Genomic DNA, 19,871 nt, shown 5'->3' with positions numbered 1-19,871 from the left:
GAGTAGTTAATTTGAAGCAGTTCACATTTTGCATGTCTGGGAAAGATAACTGAGTATATAACATACCAGCTTTGTAGACCATAGGCTCAAATTCAAAGGCCTGCCAGTGTAAGACCATGCTGACTAGAAGAGATCATGCCCTCCTTAAAGGCCACAGCAACCACACAGCAGTAGTTCATTGTTTCCATAGGAGATTTTAGTCCCACTTTGCCAAAATGTTTGATTTTTCAAGACTAAACAAGTCTGGATGTTTATGTAAAGTTTCTGTTTCTGAAACACTGTTGCTCAAACAAAACATTTATTGTCCTTAGGCCATCAGTTCCCAACTTTGTTGTAAAGTTATGACCAGAGTATTGTTCAGATTCTTATCTGCTCTAAAATGTTAGTATTTCAGAGCGCAGGAGAAGGCATTTGTAAATTATTTAAGTTTCTGTGGTGATGTTAAGGAACAAAGGTGCTCTGTAAGTCTTTCTATTATCTATTAGAAAGGTGACAATACAACAGGCTGGGACTGTTCCAAGTAAATGGTGTTATACAGCTACTTCATTATTAAGCACTCAGGGAAGTAATACTTTTTTAAAGGATAAATATTCCTATGCCTTCCTTGTGCCACTCCTCACCCTCTCAAAAACAAAAGAACCACTATCCTTTTCCTTAAAATGTAGCAGTGGTCTGTAACTTCTTAAAATGTTCTGTTGAAAATTTTTTGTTGTATTATTTAGTAAATATATATAAAAACTTATTTAACCAAGTAAGCCCTATTTATGATATTTTTATTAGGCCAAAAAAGAAAGTATATTGTAATCAGATTTGTCCCATGTATATTGAGATTTTTCTTACCTAAATTGAAAACAGGAATAACCTCAACCTATCCTGCTTTCTAAATTCATGTCAAATAGCACAAGAGGAAGAAATTCTGAATTGGTGTGTATTTTTTTTCTCTGATCCATAAAACTAGTTTGTTTTAGTGGAGGAAGGTAGAGAAATTAATATAGAAAGATTATAGTTTGAAAATTGTGATAAAACTAGGTAAGAACTTCTTAAAACCAAAATTTTTTAGCATTTAAGATTTTCACTAAGCTTTTGCTTTTGTATGTGACATGGTAATTATGTGAGCCTAACAAATCATTTTAGTCAGTAACCACTCATGAGAAATTATTGTTTGTATCTAATTACAGAAATTAGGTAAATGGCAAAGAAAATACTGTCAAGAAATTACTAGAAACAAAGATATTCTAGTTGATAACTTCACAAAGGAAGGGGGTTACACAGCAGACAGAAATAAAAATGTTGGGATTTTTCCCCTTGAAGAAAAAAGTTACTTAAAAAAAAAAAAAAATATATATATATATATATATATATATATATATATATATATAATTTCAGAGAGGAAGGGAGAGAGATAGAAACATTAGTGATGAGAGAGAATCACTGGCTGCCCCCCACTGCGGGGGATCGAGCCCACAACCCAGTCATGTACCCCTGGCCAGAATTGAACCTGGGACCCTTTAGTCCACAGGCTGACTCGACGCTCCATCCACTGAGCCAAACCGGCCAGAGAAAAAAGTTACTTTTTTATAAGTAAACTTTTTTATATAAAGTATACTTAAGGAAGTATTTATTGGCTTTCGAAAAAAACCACCTTCACTTTTATTATATGTTCATCAAAACAGTCACATAAAAATTGATATAACTGAAGAAACAAAATTTATTGATTTTTAATCCTCACCTGAGGACATGCTTAGAGAGAGAGAAACATCAATCAACTAGAGGTGTCCGTGCATGAATTCATGCACGGGTGTGGTCCCTAGGCCTGGCCAGCAATTGAAGCGCGAGCATCTTTCATGGAAGGGACAGTCCCAGCTGACCTCTGGACCCTGGGCAGCACCTGGGCCCCCACGCGCCACCCTCCACCTGAGTCAGGGTGCCCCCCACCCCCCACATGGAGTTGTGGTGAGCGTGGCTGGACACTGTAGGCCGGGGCACAGCATGGACCTCTGGACCGCCCAGCAGCGCCACACGGAAGCCAGGTGGGCAGCACGCTCTCTCCAAGCTGGCCTTGCAGACCAGCTCCTATGTGAACCCACCTGGCCCCTGCGGCCCCCTGGCGGCTGTGGCCCAGCTCACCCAGAAGAGGCTGCGCAGGTGTGGGGTGGACTTCTCGCAGGTGCCTGGCACCTGAGTGGGAGGACTTCCCCGGCACACGAGCGCTGGTGTCCCAGGGGAGGGTAGCAGAGGGAGTGAGAGTGAGCTCAGTGGACACACCGCATTCTCACTGCACCCCCGCCCCCAGGTAGCTGGTGAGAGGTTGCAGAGCATCGCTGACACCCGCCATGTTCTGCACTGCCCCCTGGTAGTCAGTGCACGTCATAGTGAGAGATCGAACTCCTGGTGGAACGACTGCCCAAGGGGACCATTTGCATATTAGGCTTTTATTATACAGGATTGCCTTTTGTACGTGCCCCAACAGGGGATCAAACCCAATACCAGGAATGTGTCCTGACCAAGAATCAAACCTGCAATCAACTGAGCTATTCTGGCTGGGCAACGAAACACATTTTATTAGTAAGGATGAAATATGTACAGTGGTCACATAGAACTAAAGCCGGAAAAGGTCATGTTGCTTAGGAGCTGTGTGGATTTTTTGTTTGTTTTGTCTTAACTGAAAGTCTGTCAGTGGCTACATGGTTTGGAAGAGATTTGTAACTCATTCTTTCTTTCTTACATCATTTTTTAATTGCTTTGTCATTTTTAAAAAAATATTTTTATTGATTTCAGAGAGAAAGGGAGAGGGAGAGAGAGAGAGATAGAAACATCAATGATGAGAAGGAATCATTGATCAGCTGTGTCCTGCACACCTCACACTGGGGATCGAGCCTGCAACCTGGGCCTGTGCCCTGACTGGGAATGGAACTGTGACCTCCTGTTTCATGTCAGTGCTCAACCACTGAGCCATGCCAGACAGGCAGCTTTGTCCTTTTCTGAAGTTCTTTTGAAATGAGTAGAAATTTTCTGCTGAAGCAAGATACTGTACAAGAGCCACTATTGAAAGGATTCAGATGTATAAAACAAATGTTCAGCACATTCCCATTGTACTCAGAGTGGAGACAAAAAAAGACGTGACAGAGGCTTATCCTCCAAGTTTCTCTGTTCTACAAATGTGGGTTTTTATATACAGGGTGGAGCAAAAGTAGTTTTACAGTTGTCTGTATGGAAAATAATATAATAGCCCAGTCGGTGTGGCGCACTGGTTCAGCATCGACCTATGAACCAGGAGATCACAGTTCAATTCCTGGTTAGAGCCTGGGTTGTGGGTTCAACCATCACGGGGGGATGTGCAGGTGGCAACTGATCAATGATTCTCATCATTGATGTTTCTGTTTCTCTCACACTCACCTACCCCCTCTTTTTCTCTCCCCCTTCATCTCTGAAAGCATCTCTGAAATAAAAAAAATATATTTATAAATAAAGAAAATAATCCTATATAATAAAAGGCTAATATGCAAATTGTCCCCATGGGCGGGAGTTTGACTGACCGGGAGTTACACATGCGCTGACCACCAGGGGGCGGCGCGGAACATGTTGGGTAACCGCAGCGCAGCGCTGGCAGCAGGTGGCAGTGGAGGCACTGCCGGCCCTGATGAGCCTGAGAAGAGTGGTTCCACAGCAGGATGGTGGAGCAGGTGAGCGGGCGGTGCCAGGCCAAGGCAGGTACAAGCGGGGGCCCCAATCACCCTGCTCCTCACCCACAGATGGCGATCAGCGGCAATGGCAGGGGGCAGGGCCAGCGAGTGGGCGATGCCAGGCCAAGGCAGGTGCAAGCAGGGGCCCAGATCGCCCCACCGGTCGCCCCACAGATTGGCCCTGATTGCCGACCAGGCTTAGGGACCCTACCCGTGCACAAATTTTGTGCTCTAGGCTTCTTCTGGTATATATATATATATATATGCCTAAGCAACCAAACAACCAGTTGACCAGTTGCTGTGACATGCACTGACCAACAGGGGGCAGATGCTCAATGCAGGAGCTGCCCCCTGGTGGTCAGTGCATTCCCACAGCCAACCTCCCACTGCCCCTGCCCCTGGTGGCCAACCTGTGGCCCTGATCGGCCAGGCCGAGGGACCCCACCTGTGCACGAATTTGTGCACTGGGCCTCTAGTACAATAAATAATAATAATACAGGAATAAATTCTGTGTTTCATGTACTCACAACTGTAAACCTCCTTTTGCCCCACCCCGTACTCAGCGGCTCCAAGTAGGAAATTTATATGCACAGAATTTTAATGATCTGAAATAGTTAATGCAGCTGTTAAGATAAAGTCACTATGGTTTCCTACTTATTCCTCTGTATCTTAAATGTTTGAGCCCTGCCCATTTCCTGATAGCACTTTCAAGTTCAACACAGATCTGAGATCTAGTACTCAAAAACTTCATGAAGTTCTGGTCCTTTGATGTACAAGTATGATAGAGCCTAAAGAGACAGTTAAAACTAAGATAATAGCAATGTAGATAGAATCAATTGTTAGATGAATTTTTTTGTTTTGGGTGAAAACATTTCTGTTCTCTCTTAGCAAATTTCAGTTATACAATACAGTGTTATTTACTATAGTCCCATCTTCTACATTAGATGCTCCTCGATCCTATACTTAATTCACCCTCTTTCTGTTGTGGAATGTAGTTGATAGGTGTTTATATAAATATCCGGTGATGGAAATGACTATTTTCATTGTATAATCTGACAAGTTATTTAGTTTTTTATAGACCACTTCATTATGTTAATACTAGATTTATAATTATGCAGTCACTTATTCCTTACTATTTGATCTGTTTTCTTGATGCCTGTTGTAGGTTTTCTATTTGCTTTTATTTTTAATCTCCTAATCTGATTTTGTAAGTAAAGATCTAGCAAATAATTCTTAGTTCAAAGAAAATAAATCAGGAAACTGAGTTTCTGTTTGCGGTAGTCAGATCCAAAAAGATTCCAGAAGAAGCTATTGTTGGTATCTAATTTAATTTCATAAGGATCATGTGTCAGTAGTAATACAAAAAAAAACCCGAAAATATTCCAGCCCTGGCCAGGTGTCTCAGTTGGATGGAGCATCGTCCTATACACCAAAAGTTGGTGGGTTCAATCCCCGGTCAGGGCACATGCAGGAGGTAACTGATCGATATTTTTCTCTCTTCCTCCCTTCTTCTCTGTAAAAATCAATTTTAAAAAATTAAAGTAAGGAAATTCCATTGTTTAAACAAAATTGAATTTTGCCAGTTCTTATGTAAGATACATCTATCAACTAATAGGCAGAACCTCATTAAATCCACCCTGACAGTTGTAATGTGCCTACTACTAATCAGAGTTTTGAAATATTCTTTGCTGGTAATCTTAAATTTGATTAAATAACTTTATCCCATACTAGCAAAATTGTGTGATTTGTTGTATATGTTTTTTAAAACATGGACTCTATTTCAAAATTGTTTCTTTTACATTTTCCATAGCATGAAGAGGAACCACCTCAGAATATGAAACCACAACCAGGAAATGATAAGCCATTATCAAAAACAGCCCTTAAAAATCAAAGGAAACATGAAGCTAAGAAAGCTGCAAAGCAGGTATTTGGGGATACTAATCTCTTCAAAACAAAATATGTTAAATTAGCTTCAAGCCGTAAAGTTTTGTTGACCTAAAGACTTGACTGTTATGTTGTAAAATAATGTTGGAGTTAGACTTACTTAGAATGTCTTTCTTTTGTGTTTGACTATGAATTTTTAAGTATTCTCGTGTATATAATAGGAGAGTAAGGAAACTGCATCTGACCTTAAAACCTGAAACCCTAATGGCATTATGTAGTACTAGTGGCCCGGTGCATGAAATTCATGCACGGGGGGTGGGAGGGTGTCCCTCAGCCCGGCCTGCACCCTCTCCAATCTGGGACCCTTCGAAGGATGTCCTACTGCCGGTTTACAGGGATCGGGCCTAAACCGGCAGTCAGACATCCCTCTCACAATCCGGGACTACTGGCTCCTAACCACTCACCTGCCTGCCTGCCTGATTGCCCCAATCACTCTGCCTGCCGGCCTGCTCACCCCCAACTGCCCCCCCGCCAGCCTGCTTGCCCCCAACTGCTCCCCGTGCCAGTGTGCTCGCCCCCACCTCCCCTCCCCACTGGCCTGCTCGCCCCTAACTTCCCCCCTGCTGGCCTGCTCACTCCAAATTGCCCCCCCCCATTGGCCTGATCACCTCCAACTGACCCCCACTGATGGCCTGCTCGCCCCCACCTGACCCCCCCTCCTGGTCTGCTTACTCCCAATGGCCCCGCCCCCCATCAGCCTGATCACCCACAACTGCCGTCTACTCTTGGCCTCTAACCACCTCTACCTCGGCCCCGCCACCATGGCTTTGTCCAGAAGAACCGCTGGAAGGTCTCCCAGTCTAATTAGCATATTACCCTTTTATTAATATAGATAGAGGCCTGGTGCACGGGTGGGGCCAGCTGGTTTGCCCTGAAGGGTGTCCCAGATCAGGGTGAGGGTCCGCTGGGGTGCCTGGCCAGCCTGGGTGAGGGACTGATAGCTGTTTGCAGGCTGGTCAAGCCCCCCAGTGGGGACCCTCACCCCATGGGGGTGTGGCCAGCCTGGCTGAGGGGCTGAGGGCCATTTTCAGGCTGGCCATGCCCCCCTGGCAACCCAAGCTCCCAGCCTCTCCTTTTTTTCTTTTCTTTTTTTTCAGCGCCTCCTTGAGCGGAGGCTGAGGCGGGCTGGAAGCAGGTATCTGGGATTTATTTATCTTCTATAATTGAAACTGTAGCCTTGGGCGGAGCCCAGGGCCGGCCAGGGCAGGCGGGAAGCCTGGCTTCCTCCATCTCCAGGGACAACCCAAGCGTCCTGCTCGCTCCATCTCCGTGGCTGCTGCCATCTTAGTTGGGTTAATTTGCATACTCAGTCCTGATTGGCTGGTGGGTGTAGCAGAGTGATGGTTAATTTGCATGTTTCTCTTTTATTAGATGTTACTTGCTGTAGACTTCTGTGGGTAAACCTTTGTGAAGTGGTGTAGTTGCTTTATTGAAAATGTGTTTGTTAAGAGACCAAGAAGTGCATGCCTAAAAAGCCAATTTTTCACTCAGCATTATATTACTATAGGAAATTATTCAGTTGTAAATCTAAATACCAGAAGTATCCAAACAATGGGATTGTTCTAAAATAAATTTTTTAGTATATATTTTCATTGATTTCAGAGAGGAAGGGAGAGGGAGAGAGAGATAGAGACATCAGTGGTGAGAGAGAATCATTGATCGGCTGCCTTCTGCATGCCCCCCACTGGAGATAGAGCCCACAGTCCAGGCATGTGCTCTGACCAGGAATCGAACCATGACCTCCTGGTTCATAGGTCAACGCTCAACCACTGAGCCACACCAGCTGGACATAAAATAATTTTTAATACGACTTTGTAGTTGCAAAGCCACACCAGTGTAATAGTTGACAAATTGCAGTCCTGTATGGCCTACAGTCAGACCTGCTGGGTTGGGACTCTGGTTAGTGAAGTCATAGTAACTACATATTTGAGATTCAAACAATACTATTTTGCTGATAATACTTTAACTTTTTTGACAGTTCTAGGTTGCTTATGTATTTTGGTAGGCAAGTAACTGTTTTTAGGTGTAGAATTGCATTTGCAACCATATTTTGCTAAAATGTGGACTTAAAAAATCAGTGTGCTCTTTTGTAGTTAATAGATTTCATCCAGAAATATCTTTAAATAGCTCAGGTTTAGGTCATTCTGAGTAAAATAATCTACTCCATGTATTAAACTTGTGTAAAGCAGGACTTGTCCTTTCATCATTATGGCCCTGAATGTTACAAGTTACATTATTCTTATAACTCGTAGGTAACTTTCCTTCTTACTTTTTTCTAGCTAATATAATGGACAAATAACATTTTTTTCCTTTTTTCTTTAAATATATTTTATTGATGTTTTTACAGAGAGGAAGGGAGAGAGATAGAGTCAGAAACATCGATGAGAGAGAAACATCGATCAGCTGCCTCCTGCACATCCCCCAATGGGGATGTGCCCGCAACCCAGGTACATGCCCTTGACCGGAATCGAACCTGGGACCTTTCAGTCCGCAGGCCGACGCTCTATCCACTGAGCCAAACCGGTTTTGGCAACAAATAACATTTTTAAAGTGTACAACATGATGATTTGATATATATGTACATGGTGAAAGGGTTCCCACAATCAAGTTAATTACACGTCCATCACCTCACACATTTATCTTTTTGGGGGGTGAGAACATTAAGTTCTACTCTTTCAGCAAATTTTAATGCTACAGTATTGTTTTATCAACTATAGTCACCATATTCTACATTAGCTCCTTAGACACTATCTTATAACTGAAAGTTCTATCAACTCTTTTATCAGCCTCAACATTCTCCCACACCCTATCCCCTTGCAACTACCATACTAAATTTGAATTTTAACTTTTTTTATAGATTCTACATACAAAGTGATACCATGTAGTATCTTATCTTTGTCTGGCTTATTTAATTTAGCATAATGCCCCCAGTTCATTCTTGTTAATGCAAATGGAAGGATTTCCCTTTTTTACCTTATTTTTTATAACCTGGGCTATTGTGCATAGTAGTGAACATGGGAGTACAGGCATCTCTTTGAGATAATGATTTTATTTCCTCTGGATATATACCCAAAAGTGGGATTTCTGGGCCATAAGATACCTCCGTTTTTAATTTCTTGAGGAACCTCCATACTACTTTCCATAGCAGCTGAGCAAGATTCTTTCTAATAGAGATTTAAGGGCCTTCTGAAACCCACCCACCTTAGAATCCTATTTTATAAATGATATTCTTGTTATCAGATATTTTCAATATGACTATCATTTGTACTGCACTAATAAAATGTTAGTTGTTTATTTTGTGTGTTTTTCTGATAAAATTTGTGTCGGGGGTCATTTAATCAGTATCTCTTATTTATAAAAATCAATTATTTTAAAATATTTACATTTTCTTAAAGAGAGCCCGTGTGGATGTTTTGAAAAAAACAAGCGGTGCCATTAATGTAAAATATAATAACTACAAAAACCAACCCCACCCCATACAACATGCTGTCATCCACACCTGTTACATACCAAAGATAATACCATCATTTATAGAGTTGCTCTTCATGTGTTTTCCCAGTGATGGCAAAGGTTTTCTACTTGCAAGATAATCCTTTCAGTATGCATTTTTGAGATGACCGGCTGGAGTTAGCAAAAGTTATGACTGTGTGATAAAACAAAGTAAGTGGTCCATGACAGTGTCACCGTGACCACACCTTCTCAGCCTGGCTCCGAATATACTAACCAAAGATAAAGGAGTCAGATGTATATAATCTAACCAAGTACTTTTATAAACTGGTGATGATTTTATAAGTTTACCAACTGTACCAAAAAGAATTGAAACTAAAAATTTAGTTTTACATAACCTTTCCAGAGATTGACCAGAATTTAAGTATTATAATGCAGACATTTTAACTTATTCTTGGCATTTAAAGTATGGTAGAAATTTAAATTTTATATTTTGCTTAACTTTAATAGTCTTTCATATTTCTAACATTAATGTTACTTCTTACATTACAAATAACTAAATTTAAAATTTTTTAACCTGATGTCAAAAGTGAATTTTGATAGCAAAATATTTCTCTTCTCCTTTTATTCACTCTTATTGAGAGTAGAAACTAGTTTATTTCTAAATACTTTGTTAAAGTGCTCGGTAATATGTTTTCTATAGAAGGTAAGGAATTAATGTTTGCTGCATTGGAGTGTATAAAAAAAGTTCAAATAAAATGACTTTCTAAACATGATTTTGTACTCTAAAAACTCTCAGGCACACATTTTTTAGATTTGGAAATCTAGGAGTGACACTTGTTCCATGTTGCCCGGATGCTTTGGGAACTCTGAATAAGAGGTTTTGGATTCTTGGGGTTCTGTGTATTCCACTAGGAGCTCTATAAAGAAGTAGAAGTTGGAGAAACCAAGATGGCGGCATAGGTAAACACCGGAGTTTGCTGCCTCGAACAACCACTTCAAAAATACAACTAAAAGACGGAATGGACATCATCCAGAACCACAGGAAGGCTGGCTGAGTGAAATTTCTACAAGTAGAAGGAAAGAGAAAAACATACCGAGACTCAGAGGAGGCGTAGTGCAGAAATAAAATACTAAGGTATAGAGGCGCACACGGAGTGGGCTGGCGGCTGAGGGCGCGGTTGTCGTTTTCAATCGGGAGGGTGTCTCAGGCTCTGAGCTCCAGTTCTGGGCGAGTCTCTGGGGACCCAGACTCATACGGAAGAAGCGGGACTGTCTGGCATCAGTCGGAACTCAAGGGCAGCTTTCTCTCGGAGGGGCTTGCAGCGATTGCCATGACACTGAGAAGGGGGCCTCTGAGAGCAGCCATAACTGCTAGCCCCACCCTGTTGATCCTGTGAAACCCGCTCCGCCCAAGCCCTGCAGGGAGGCTTTTGCTGGATAGCCTAAGGCAGAGGCTAGATTAGCACCTCCCTAGAGATCCAGGAGCCAGTGTACCCAGAGGTCAGAGTGGGACCATCCAGTTTGCAGCTCCGTGGAACCATAAAGGACACACTCAGGGGACAGACTCAGTGAGCACCAAAGCCCCACTGAAGCAAGTCTTGCCCCGGAGGGGTGTCTCCAGCACAGAAGTTCTTCCACTGTAGACACAGCTGATTCTCACAGCCAATTGGCCTGGAAGTCAATTCCCCCCAGTACTACCTACAACAATCAAGGCTTAACTACAACAAGACTGTGCACAAAGACCACAAGGAGGTGCACTAAGAGTGTCCTCAGGTAATTGGGGAGGCTGAACCACTGGGCCCTAGAGGACACTTAGCACAGAAAACCACTTTATCAACACAGGGAAGCATAAAAATGCAGAGACAAAGAAAAAGAACACAAATGACAGAAATGGAGGAAAGCAAACTACTGGATATAGAGTTCAAAACCACACTTTTAAGGTTTTTCAAGAATTTTCTCGGAACTGCCGATAAACTTAATGAGACCTACAAGAAATCTAATGAGACCCTCGATGTTGTGATAAAGGACCAACTAGAAATTAAGCATACACTGACTGAAATAAAGAATATTATACAGACTCCCAACAGCAGACTAGAGGATCGCAAGAATCAAGTCAACGATTTGAAATACGAAGAAGCAAAATACACCCAACCAGAAAAGCAAAATGAAAAAAGAATCCGAAAATACGAAGATAGTGTAAGGAGCCTCTGGGACAGCCTCAAGCGTACCAACATCCGAATTATAGGGGTGCCAGAATAAGCGAGAGAGCAAGATATTGAAAACCTATTTGAAGAAATAATGACAGAAAACTTCCCCTACCTGGTGAAAGAAATAGACTTACAAGTCCAGGAAGCACAGAGTACCCCAAACAAAAGGAATCCAAAGAGGACCACACCAAGACACATCATCATTAGAATGCCAAGAGCAAAAGACAAAGAGAGAATCTTAAAAGCAGCAAGAGAAAGAAAGTCAGTTACCTACAAGGGAATACCCATACGACTGTCAGCTGATTTCTCAACAGAAACTTTGCAGGCCAGAAGGGAGTAGCAAGAAATATTCAAAGTGATGAATGCCAAGAACCTACAACCAAGAATACTTTGTCCAGCAAAGCTATCATTCAGAACTGAAGGTCAGATAAGAAAAAGCTAAAGGAGTTCATCACCACCAAACCAGTATTATATGAAATGCTGAAAGGTATCCTTTAAGAAGAGGAAGAAGAAGAAAAAGGTAAAGATACAAATTATGAACAACAAATACACATATATCAACAAGTGAATCTAAAAATCAAGTGAATAATCTGATGAACAGAATGAATTGGTGATTATAATAGAATCAGGGGCATAGAAAGGGAGTGGACTGACTATTCTTGGGGGTGAAAGGGGTATGGGGGATGCGGGAAGAGACTGGACAAAAATCATGCACCTATGGATGAGGACAGTGGGTGGGGATTGAGTGAGGAGGGTGGGGTGGGAACTGGGTGGAGTTATGGGGGGAAAAAGAGGAACAAATGTAATAATCTGAACAATAAAGATTTAAAAAAAAAATAGAAGCCCTAGCTTGAGAGCAATAAAGACTTAAATAACTTTGTTCCCCTTTTGTCAAAATGCATGTCTTGTCTGAAATGCAAAAGGAATGTCATTCTTCTCTTTCATTTATTTAGCATGTGCAGTAAAGCACATATTATTCTGAGGCACAAATAGAACAGTGAACAAGGAAACCTCAGGTACAGATAGTGCATATCTATAATAATGAAAGTGTAATATGCTAATGAGACTGGACGACCTGTCGGACAAAGCCTCAGCGGAGGGGGCCAAGACAGAGGTGGCTGCAGCGGCGGCAAGGGCCAAGCCCCTTGCACAAATTTTGTGCATCGAGCCTCTAGTAGTGTTATAAAGAAATACATCTACATGTTGTGCAACTAATCTGATCTCTGGAGAGGCAGAAAATTTTGGGGGGAGGCCTAAAGGATAAGGAGGGTCAGCCAGGTCCCCTAAAGGTATTCTAGGCACAAGGAACAGTCAACAAGAATAGTGAACACAAAAGCTAGGAAACAAGAGTTTAGAGTACTTTAAGGGAAATAAAAGTGGTTCAAATCATGGTTCCTCGGTTAGGAGGGATGAGGCTAGAAAGATCACCAATGTTCTGATCACGTTGAGACTAAGCTAGGCTACGGAAGCTTCAGAACCAATGCCAAGGTTAAGGCACAGCATCTCTGGGCCCTGGCCCTCCTCCTGGGCTTAGTGAGGACAAGTGCAGGTTTCTTGTACCAGAGGCTGGACTTCTTCCTCAGCAAGAGGGAGCTGAACCACCTGGTTGTGGATGAAGCAATGTGGCAGCCTCTTCAGGGTCATCTCTGCCCTTCCATTACATCTGCCACTATACCTTATATCTTCCTATACGTGAGTATCTAAAGGGCTTTTCTTGTGACTTCGCAAGAACCCATTTCCAGACCGGTCCAGCATATCTGCCTTGATCCTCGTTCACATTCATGTTCAACAACAATATGGTACCCAATGCAGGGGGGTAGAGGGGGTGCTTCCATGGCACTTTGTTGCAGAGTTCAGCTGACCTGATTATAAATAAACTAGAGGCCCAGTGCATGAAATTTGTGCACTCGGGGCGGGGGGTCCCCTGCGCCCTCTCGCAGTCTGGGAGCCCCATGGAGCAGGCCTAAGCCGTCAGTTGGACATTCTTAGCACTGCCATGGAGGCGGGAGAGGCTCCTGCCACTGTCACTGCACTCTCCAGCCATGAGCCCGGCTTTTGACTGAGCGATGCTCCCTCTGTGGGAGTGCACTGACCACCAGGGGCAGCTCCTGCGTTGAGCATCTGCCCCCGGGTGGTCAGTGCACGTCATAGCCACCAGTCGTTCTGCTGTTCAGTTGATTTGCATATTAGCCTTGTATTATATAGGATCTCTATAGGACTTGTCCTGTAGTATCATTCATTACATGCACTTGATTATGTATATGCATTATAGTTTTTGAGGCTATTACAAGAGTCAAATTTCAAATACCTTCATTAGAAAAGCCTTCTCACATTTCCAAAGCAACCATATAATGGCACCTCCCAAAATATCTAGATATTTTGAGTACTTATTGGCTAAAGCAGAAACCTCCTAGATTACCCTGTTATGGCCATTTCATTTCTTTTCATTTGTTCTTTTATTATTGCATAATGTTTTTTAAAAAATTTTGATATGTTACTTTAAATTCTAGATCTAGCAAAGTCTTCCCTGTTATAAATCCCATCTAATAGACAAACATGGTAACTAACTGTACCTCCGACACGCTTCCCATTGGCTAATCAGGGCGATATGCAAATTAACTGCCAACCAAGATGGTGGCCGGCAGCCAGGCAGCTGAAGCGAACAGGAGACTTGCTTGCTCCAGTGATGGAGGAAGCCAAGGTTCCCCGCCTGCCACTGCCGGCCTCTGAGCTGCACTCTAAGAAACAATGTTGTAATTATAGAAGCTAAACAAACCCCAGAAACCTGCTTTCAGCCAGCAGGGCCTCAGAGCTGGAGTTGCAACAGTGTTTCAATTATAGAAACCAAACAAACCCACATACCTGCTTTCAGGAGCGGAGGTCTCAGAGCTGGAGCCGGGCCTCAGAGCTAAAGCTGGCTCTCAGTTCCAGTGTCAGCCATAGAAGGTAAATAAATCCCAGAATAAAAACAAAAAAGAAAAAAGGGAGAGTTTGGGAGCTTCAGTTGCCCACCAGCCTGAAAACGGCCCTCAGCCCCTCACCCAGACTGGCCAGGCACCCCAGTGGAGACCCCCACCCTGAAGGGGGTGTGACCAGCTGCAAACAGCCATCATCCCCTCATCCAGGCTGGCCAGGCACCCAAGCAGGACCCCCACTCTGATCCGGGACACCCTTCAGGGCAAACCAGCCAGCCCCCACCCGTGCACCAGGCCTCTATCCTATATAGTAAAAGGGTAATTAATATGCAAACTGACACTAACAGCAGAAGGACTGGGAATGACTGGTCACTATGACACACACTGACGACCAGGGAGCAGACGCTCAATGCAGGAGCTGCCCTCTGGTGGTCAGGGCGCTCTCACATGGTAGGAGTTCTGCTCAGCCACAAGCTAGGCTGATGGTTGCCAGTACAGCTGTGGTGGTGGGAGCCTCTCCTGCCTCCTCAGCAGCGCTAAGGATGTCCGACTGCAGTTTAGGCCTGCTCCCTGCTGGCAAGTGGACATCCCCGAGGGTTGCCGGGCTGCCAGAGGGATGTCTGATTGCCATCTTAGGCCCAATTGCCCGCTGAGCGGGCCTAAGCCAGCAGGTGGTCTACCCCCGAGGGGTCCCAGACTGCAAGAGGGCACAGGCCAGGCTGAGGAGCCCTCACCTCCCCCCCCGAGTGCACAAATTTTTGTGCACCGGGCCTCTACTATTATATAAAAGCCTTTTGGGTGTCTCTTTGTACTGTGGTATTTTTTTAAGCTGCATTATATTTATTGTGGTAGAATGTCACATATTTTATGAGACCTTCAATTCAGATCCCTTCTTTATATAAAATGTAGCATAAAAGATAAAAATCACATTTTGGTTTCTGCATGTTACGTATCAAGGCAACGTTTTCATTTTAGACAATTGAATTTTTCCTGCAGGAAGCAAGAAGTGACAAGAGTCTGGATTTGTCACCTACACCTACATCACAGAGCTCAGCTCAAAATCCAGTCTCTCAGCCAACTTCTGGAGACCCTGAGGTAGACAAAAAAATCAAGAACCTAAAGAAGGTGAGAATTCAGTGCAAGTCAGGTGTGTTTATTGAAAGAAATGTGTGAGGATTCTATAAAAAAAATAATATTTAGACATGTAAATAGGCATCTAAGAAGTTTATAGCAGTTCTCGTTGCTTTCTCATTATGAAATGCTGTCATAGGAATGGCACTGATTTAAGTTCTATTCACAATCATCTAATGCCTATTATTCTTTTCATTATTGATTTTGAAGTAATAGATGTACATTTGTACAGAAATATGCTGAATACTTATACTTAGTATTTTATTAGACACATATAAGACAGGTAGGAACAGACCTTTGTCCCAGTTTTAAAGATGAGCAAACAGAGACAGAAATAAGTTGATTAGCTTGTCAAATTGCAACCAGGTAAAATGGAGGTAAAATCAGGATCCTAGCCCTGACTGGTTTGGCTCAATGGATAGAGCGTCGGCCTGCGGACTGAAGGGTCCCGGGTTCATTTCTGGTCAAGGGCATGTACCTGGGTTGCAGGCACATCCCTAGTGGGGGGTGTGCGGGAGGCAGCTGATTGATGTTTGTAACTCTCTTTCCCTCTCCCTTCCTCTCTGTAAAAAATCAATAAAATATATTTTTTTTTAAAAAATCAGGTCTCTAGAACCCTTCCCAGGTTGCACTATTAAGTTTCTCTTAAAGCCAAAGATGTCATCCTGGTACAATGAAGTGCTAAAACAAATAATGAAGTTGGTGATATATTTACATACATATATATGTACATATATACACACGCACACACATACATATATAACATTAATTGGGGGGAGGGTGTGTTCCTCAGCCTGGCCTGCACCCTCTCCAATTTGGGACCCCTCGAAAAATGTCCTGCTAGTTTACAGGGATTGGGCCTAAACCAGTAGTCGGACATCCCTCTTGTAATCCGGGACTGCTCTGCCCACACTGCAGCCACCGCTACTGCCTCAGTCACTGCCTGCCCAAGATCCATGGCTGTGGGGAGAGGGCCCGCGCCCACGCCCCGCAGAGAATCAGCTGGGTGGGAGTGCTGTACGCTGGCAGTGGGGCCAAGGACCGGTCCCTGGACCCCGCCAAGTGAGCCCAGCTGCAGAGGAGCCTGGATAAGAAGCTGGGCGAGCTAAGCAGCCAGAGGAGGAGCAAAAGGAGGGAGAAGGAGATGTGAGCGGCCCTCACACCCTCCGGCCTTGTATTAGCAAATGCAAATGGAAGCAAGCGGCTGTCCATGGTGCTTTCTGTGCCTTATAGCTGCTCCGGTGATGTGACCAGGGCTGCGTGAGCAAGCCAGGGGCCTCTGGGAGGGGGTGGGTCCTCGGGCCCAGCGTGCCATGCCTTGCGCTGGGGTGGGGGCGGGCTGCAGTGGCTGTTCTCTGGACCTTCTGGGGAGAGCCGCCCCAGGTCTCAGTTTTGCGATCCCTTGCCAACTGCCTTAAGAGAACCTTTAAGAGAAGTTCCGGGAGTCCGGTTGCGGCCTGGCCTGCGCCCTGCCCTCCTGCCCTCGGATCGCCATGGCGATCGAGGGGCGCAGGCTCTCCCGCCCTTCGATCGCCATGGTGGGGGTCCGGGGTTGCTGCCTGGCCTTTAACATGGCCCTCCCGCCCTCCGATCGCCATGGCGATCAGGGCCGCAGGCCAGCCGGCAACCCCAGCTTTCCCATGGCGATCACCCGCTGGGGGGTGGGGAAAGGCAGCCGTTGCCCACCCCGCAACTCTTGCCTGCCACCTGGGTTGCCGATCACCATTCTTCAGTCCTTCCCCTTTCACCTCTCATCATTGCGAGTATGCAAATTAACCGCCATCTTTGTTGGCGGTTACCACCATCTTGGCTGTCAGTTAATTTGCATATCTTGCTGATTAGCCAATGGGAAGGATAGCGGTAGTATGCCAATTACCATGTTTCTGTTTTATTAGATAGGATTATTGACTATATTGACTATATTCCCTATGCTGTACTTTACATTCCCCCACTCCCCCCCCATATTGTTAATATATCTAATTTTGCATTTAATTTAAAAAAATAGTTTACCTTAGCATTTTAACAGACTATTCTTAATACAAATGTAAGATAATTGATTCTCCTTATTCAGGGTTCACATTCATATAATTGAGTTATTAATAAGGACATTTGCATTCTAAAATGACTTACTCTTCCTTCCTCTTGATATTTGTAGAAACTGAAAGCAATCGAACAACTGAAAGAACAAGCAGCAACTGGAAAACAGCTAGAAAAAAATCAGGTATTTTCTGTATTTTTAATTTGAGCTCATAGTCATGACTACTCTTCCCCTTTTTATTATAAGCAATTGTTTCATTGGGTAAAAGAACACATAGGTTTTAAAAACGTCTCTTGGAAAATATATGCCATATATTTTTTAATGTTCTTACCCTTAAACATGGATAGAGGGAGACATGATGTAGATAAGTGACTGAGAACGTCACTATTTCTAAGAGGTGTATTAATGCTATTGCTGCTGAAAATAAGAGCATTTATTATGTTAGACAAATGGAAAATTCTCTTTTTTACTGTGTCTCAGGTTGCACTGCTCTTTTTGTTGTTTTTTTTGTGTGTTTTTTTTGCCCTTCCCTCTTCCTTTCCTCAGCTCTTTTACCCCCAGGTGTAGACTGGAAAGTTTACTGGACCTGAAGGAATGCAGTAAGACAGCTTCTGGCCTAGCTGGTGTGGCTCAGTGGTTGAGCATGGATCTGTAAACCAGGAGGTCATGGTTCAATTCCTGGTCAGGGCACATGCCAGGATTGCGGGTTCAATCCCCAGTGGGGGGGCATGCAGGAGACAGCTAATCAATAATTCTTTCTTATTAATGTTTCTATCTCTCTCTCTCCCCCTCTCCCTTCCTCTCTGAAATAAAGAAAAATACACTGGAAAAAAAAATGACTTAAAGACAGCTTCTTTCCTTTACCCCCTTTATTCATGCCAGATAACAAATTAGAACGTGTTTCCAATCTGCACTTTTATTTTATTTTTGTTTTTTTAATTGACTTTCAGAGAGGAAGTAAGAGGGAGATAGAAACATCAGTGATGAGAGAGAATCATTGATTGGCCACCTCCTACAGGTCCTCTGCTGTCATGTGCCCTGACTGGAATCAAACTGTGACCTCCTGGTTCATAGGTCAACACTTCACCACTGAACCACACCAGCTGGGCATCCAATCTGTACTTTTAAATCTATTTACCAGTGGATCTGATAAACTGTCAGCTATATTCTCTGTAAATATTTTCTTCTTTGCTATTTGGCCATAGAGCCAGTAATTATTTTATTTCCTTTTTAATAACTTTATTGTTTTAAACTTTTCTAGTTGGAGAAAATTCAGAAAGAGAAAGCCCTTCTCCAGGAGCTGGAAGATTTGGAATTGGGTATTTAAAGAGTCACAGAAAGCAAGTTATCACCAGAAATCAGTGGGAACTCATCTTCTGTTAAGTTCATTGGTGTATACGGAACGTTCATGTGCCCACATTTAACATTCATCTCTAATTTTAACCATTTTCCAGTTCTGCATATGCGTGAAATTACTTAATAATGCCTATTAAAATTGATTTTTGTGTCCTGCATCTTAGATCATGTTAACATATGAAATAAAAAAAAGACACATGACATATTGAAGTTTGACATATTGAAAGACAAATGTCATTGTTTTTTAGGAGGAGACAGTATTTACCATATAAATGAATAAAGACATTTTAAATTTAATCAATTTTGGCCTTGTTATAAGTTTTTCACTCAAGAAATTTTTTATTAATTTAGAAGGCAAGTTTAGGAAAATTGCCTTTGAATATATAATGTGGCTTTTTTGATCCTAAAATATTAGTGTATTAAAACTTTAAATAAATCCTTAAAAACCAGGTTGTAGTAAATGAGTTAAAGTATTAATATTATTTGTATTATCTGAAGTAAAGTTTTTCTTAGTTCTAAAGTAAATATAGACTTTAAAAATAGAGTAAAATATTTTGTTCTGGTATTTCAAATAATAAACCTAGAGATGTGAGGATGAGGTAAATGTGTTCCAAATATGGACTATGATTGTTTTGGTTGTATTTTCATATGATGACAAAATGATATAATGATAATGCCAGACATTTGATTATCAAAACCAATTCATATTACAATTAATTATTTTCATCAGGTTTACATTTGAAATTATTTTTATTTCATTTGCATTGATATAGGTTTTCATTTTCCAGGGCTAATATTTAATCTGGTATGTAAAGGAAAAGAATCCAGAAACACCTTGAGAGACAAGCAAAACAGATGACTGAGTTTGCTGATGCCCCAAAGTTTCTATCAAGCTTTGGTCAAGATCTAATGCATTAAATTTGAGTGGCATTTTAATTTTTTTCTTTGTGGAGTGTATGTGTGAATATATGTACATATAATTGCTTTCAACATTTATTTCTGATATTAGAAATTGACACATTACTTTTATAATATATTACTTTAAAAATATTTTTCTAATAAAATGTTAAATAATGCATTCTGAAACAGTGTAATGTTTTTTTGGCTTAGAAGCCTAACAGTTGTTTTGGTTAATTCCCATTTATAG

The 19,871-nt window shown here is 42.5% G+C and overlaps 1 protein-coding gene across 1 annotated transcript in view; it reads left to right on the top strand.

Annotated features, from left to right (window-relative positions):
- The window catches only part of EIF2A (eukaryotic translation initiation factor 2A), a 56,521-nt gene extending 36,857 nt beyond the window's left edge, over positions 1–19,664 (top strand). The window contains exons 11-14 of the mRNA XM_081087433.1: positions 5,494–5,607; positions 15,196–15,324; positions 17,486–17,551; positions 18,630–19,664. Coding sequence (XP_080943559.1) covers positions 5,494–5,607; positions 15,196–15,324; positions 17,486–17,551; positions 18,630–18,695 — 375 coding nt within the window. The 3' untranslated portion in view covers positions 18,696–19,664. The remainder of the gene's footprint in view (positions 1–5,493; positions 5,608–15,195; positions 15,325–17,485; positions 17,552–18,629) is intronic.
- Positions 19,665–19,871: the final 207 nt, after the last annotated feature.

The sequence above is a fragment of the Myotis nattereri genome, assembly GCF_964212035.1.
Source record: "Myotis nattereri genome assembly, chromosome: 3".
Lineage (NCBI taxonomy): Eukaryota > Metazoa > Chordata > Mammalia > Chiroptera > Vespertilionidae > Myotis > Myotis nattereri.
This window is presented reverse-complemented; position numbering and strand designations above follow the sequence as displayed.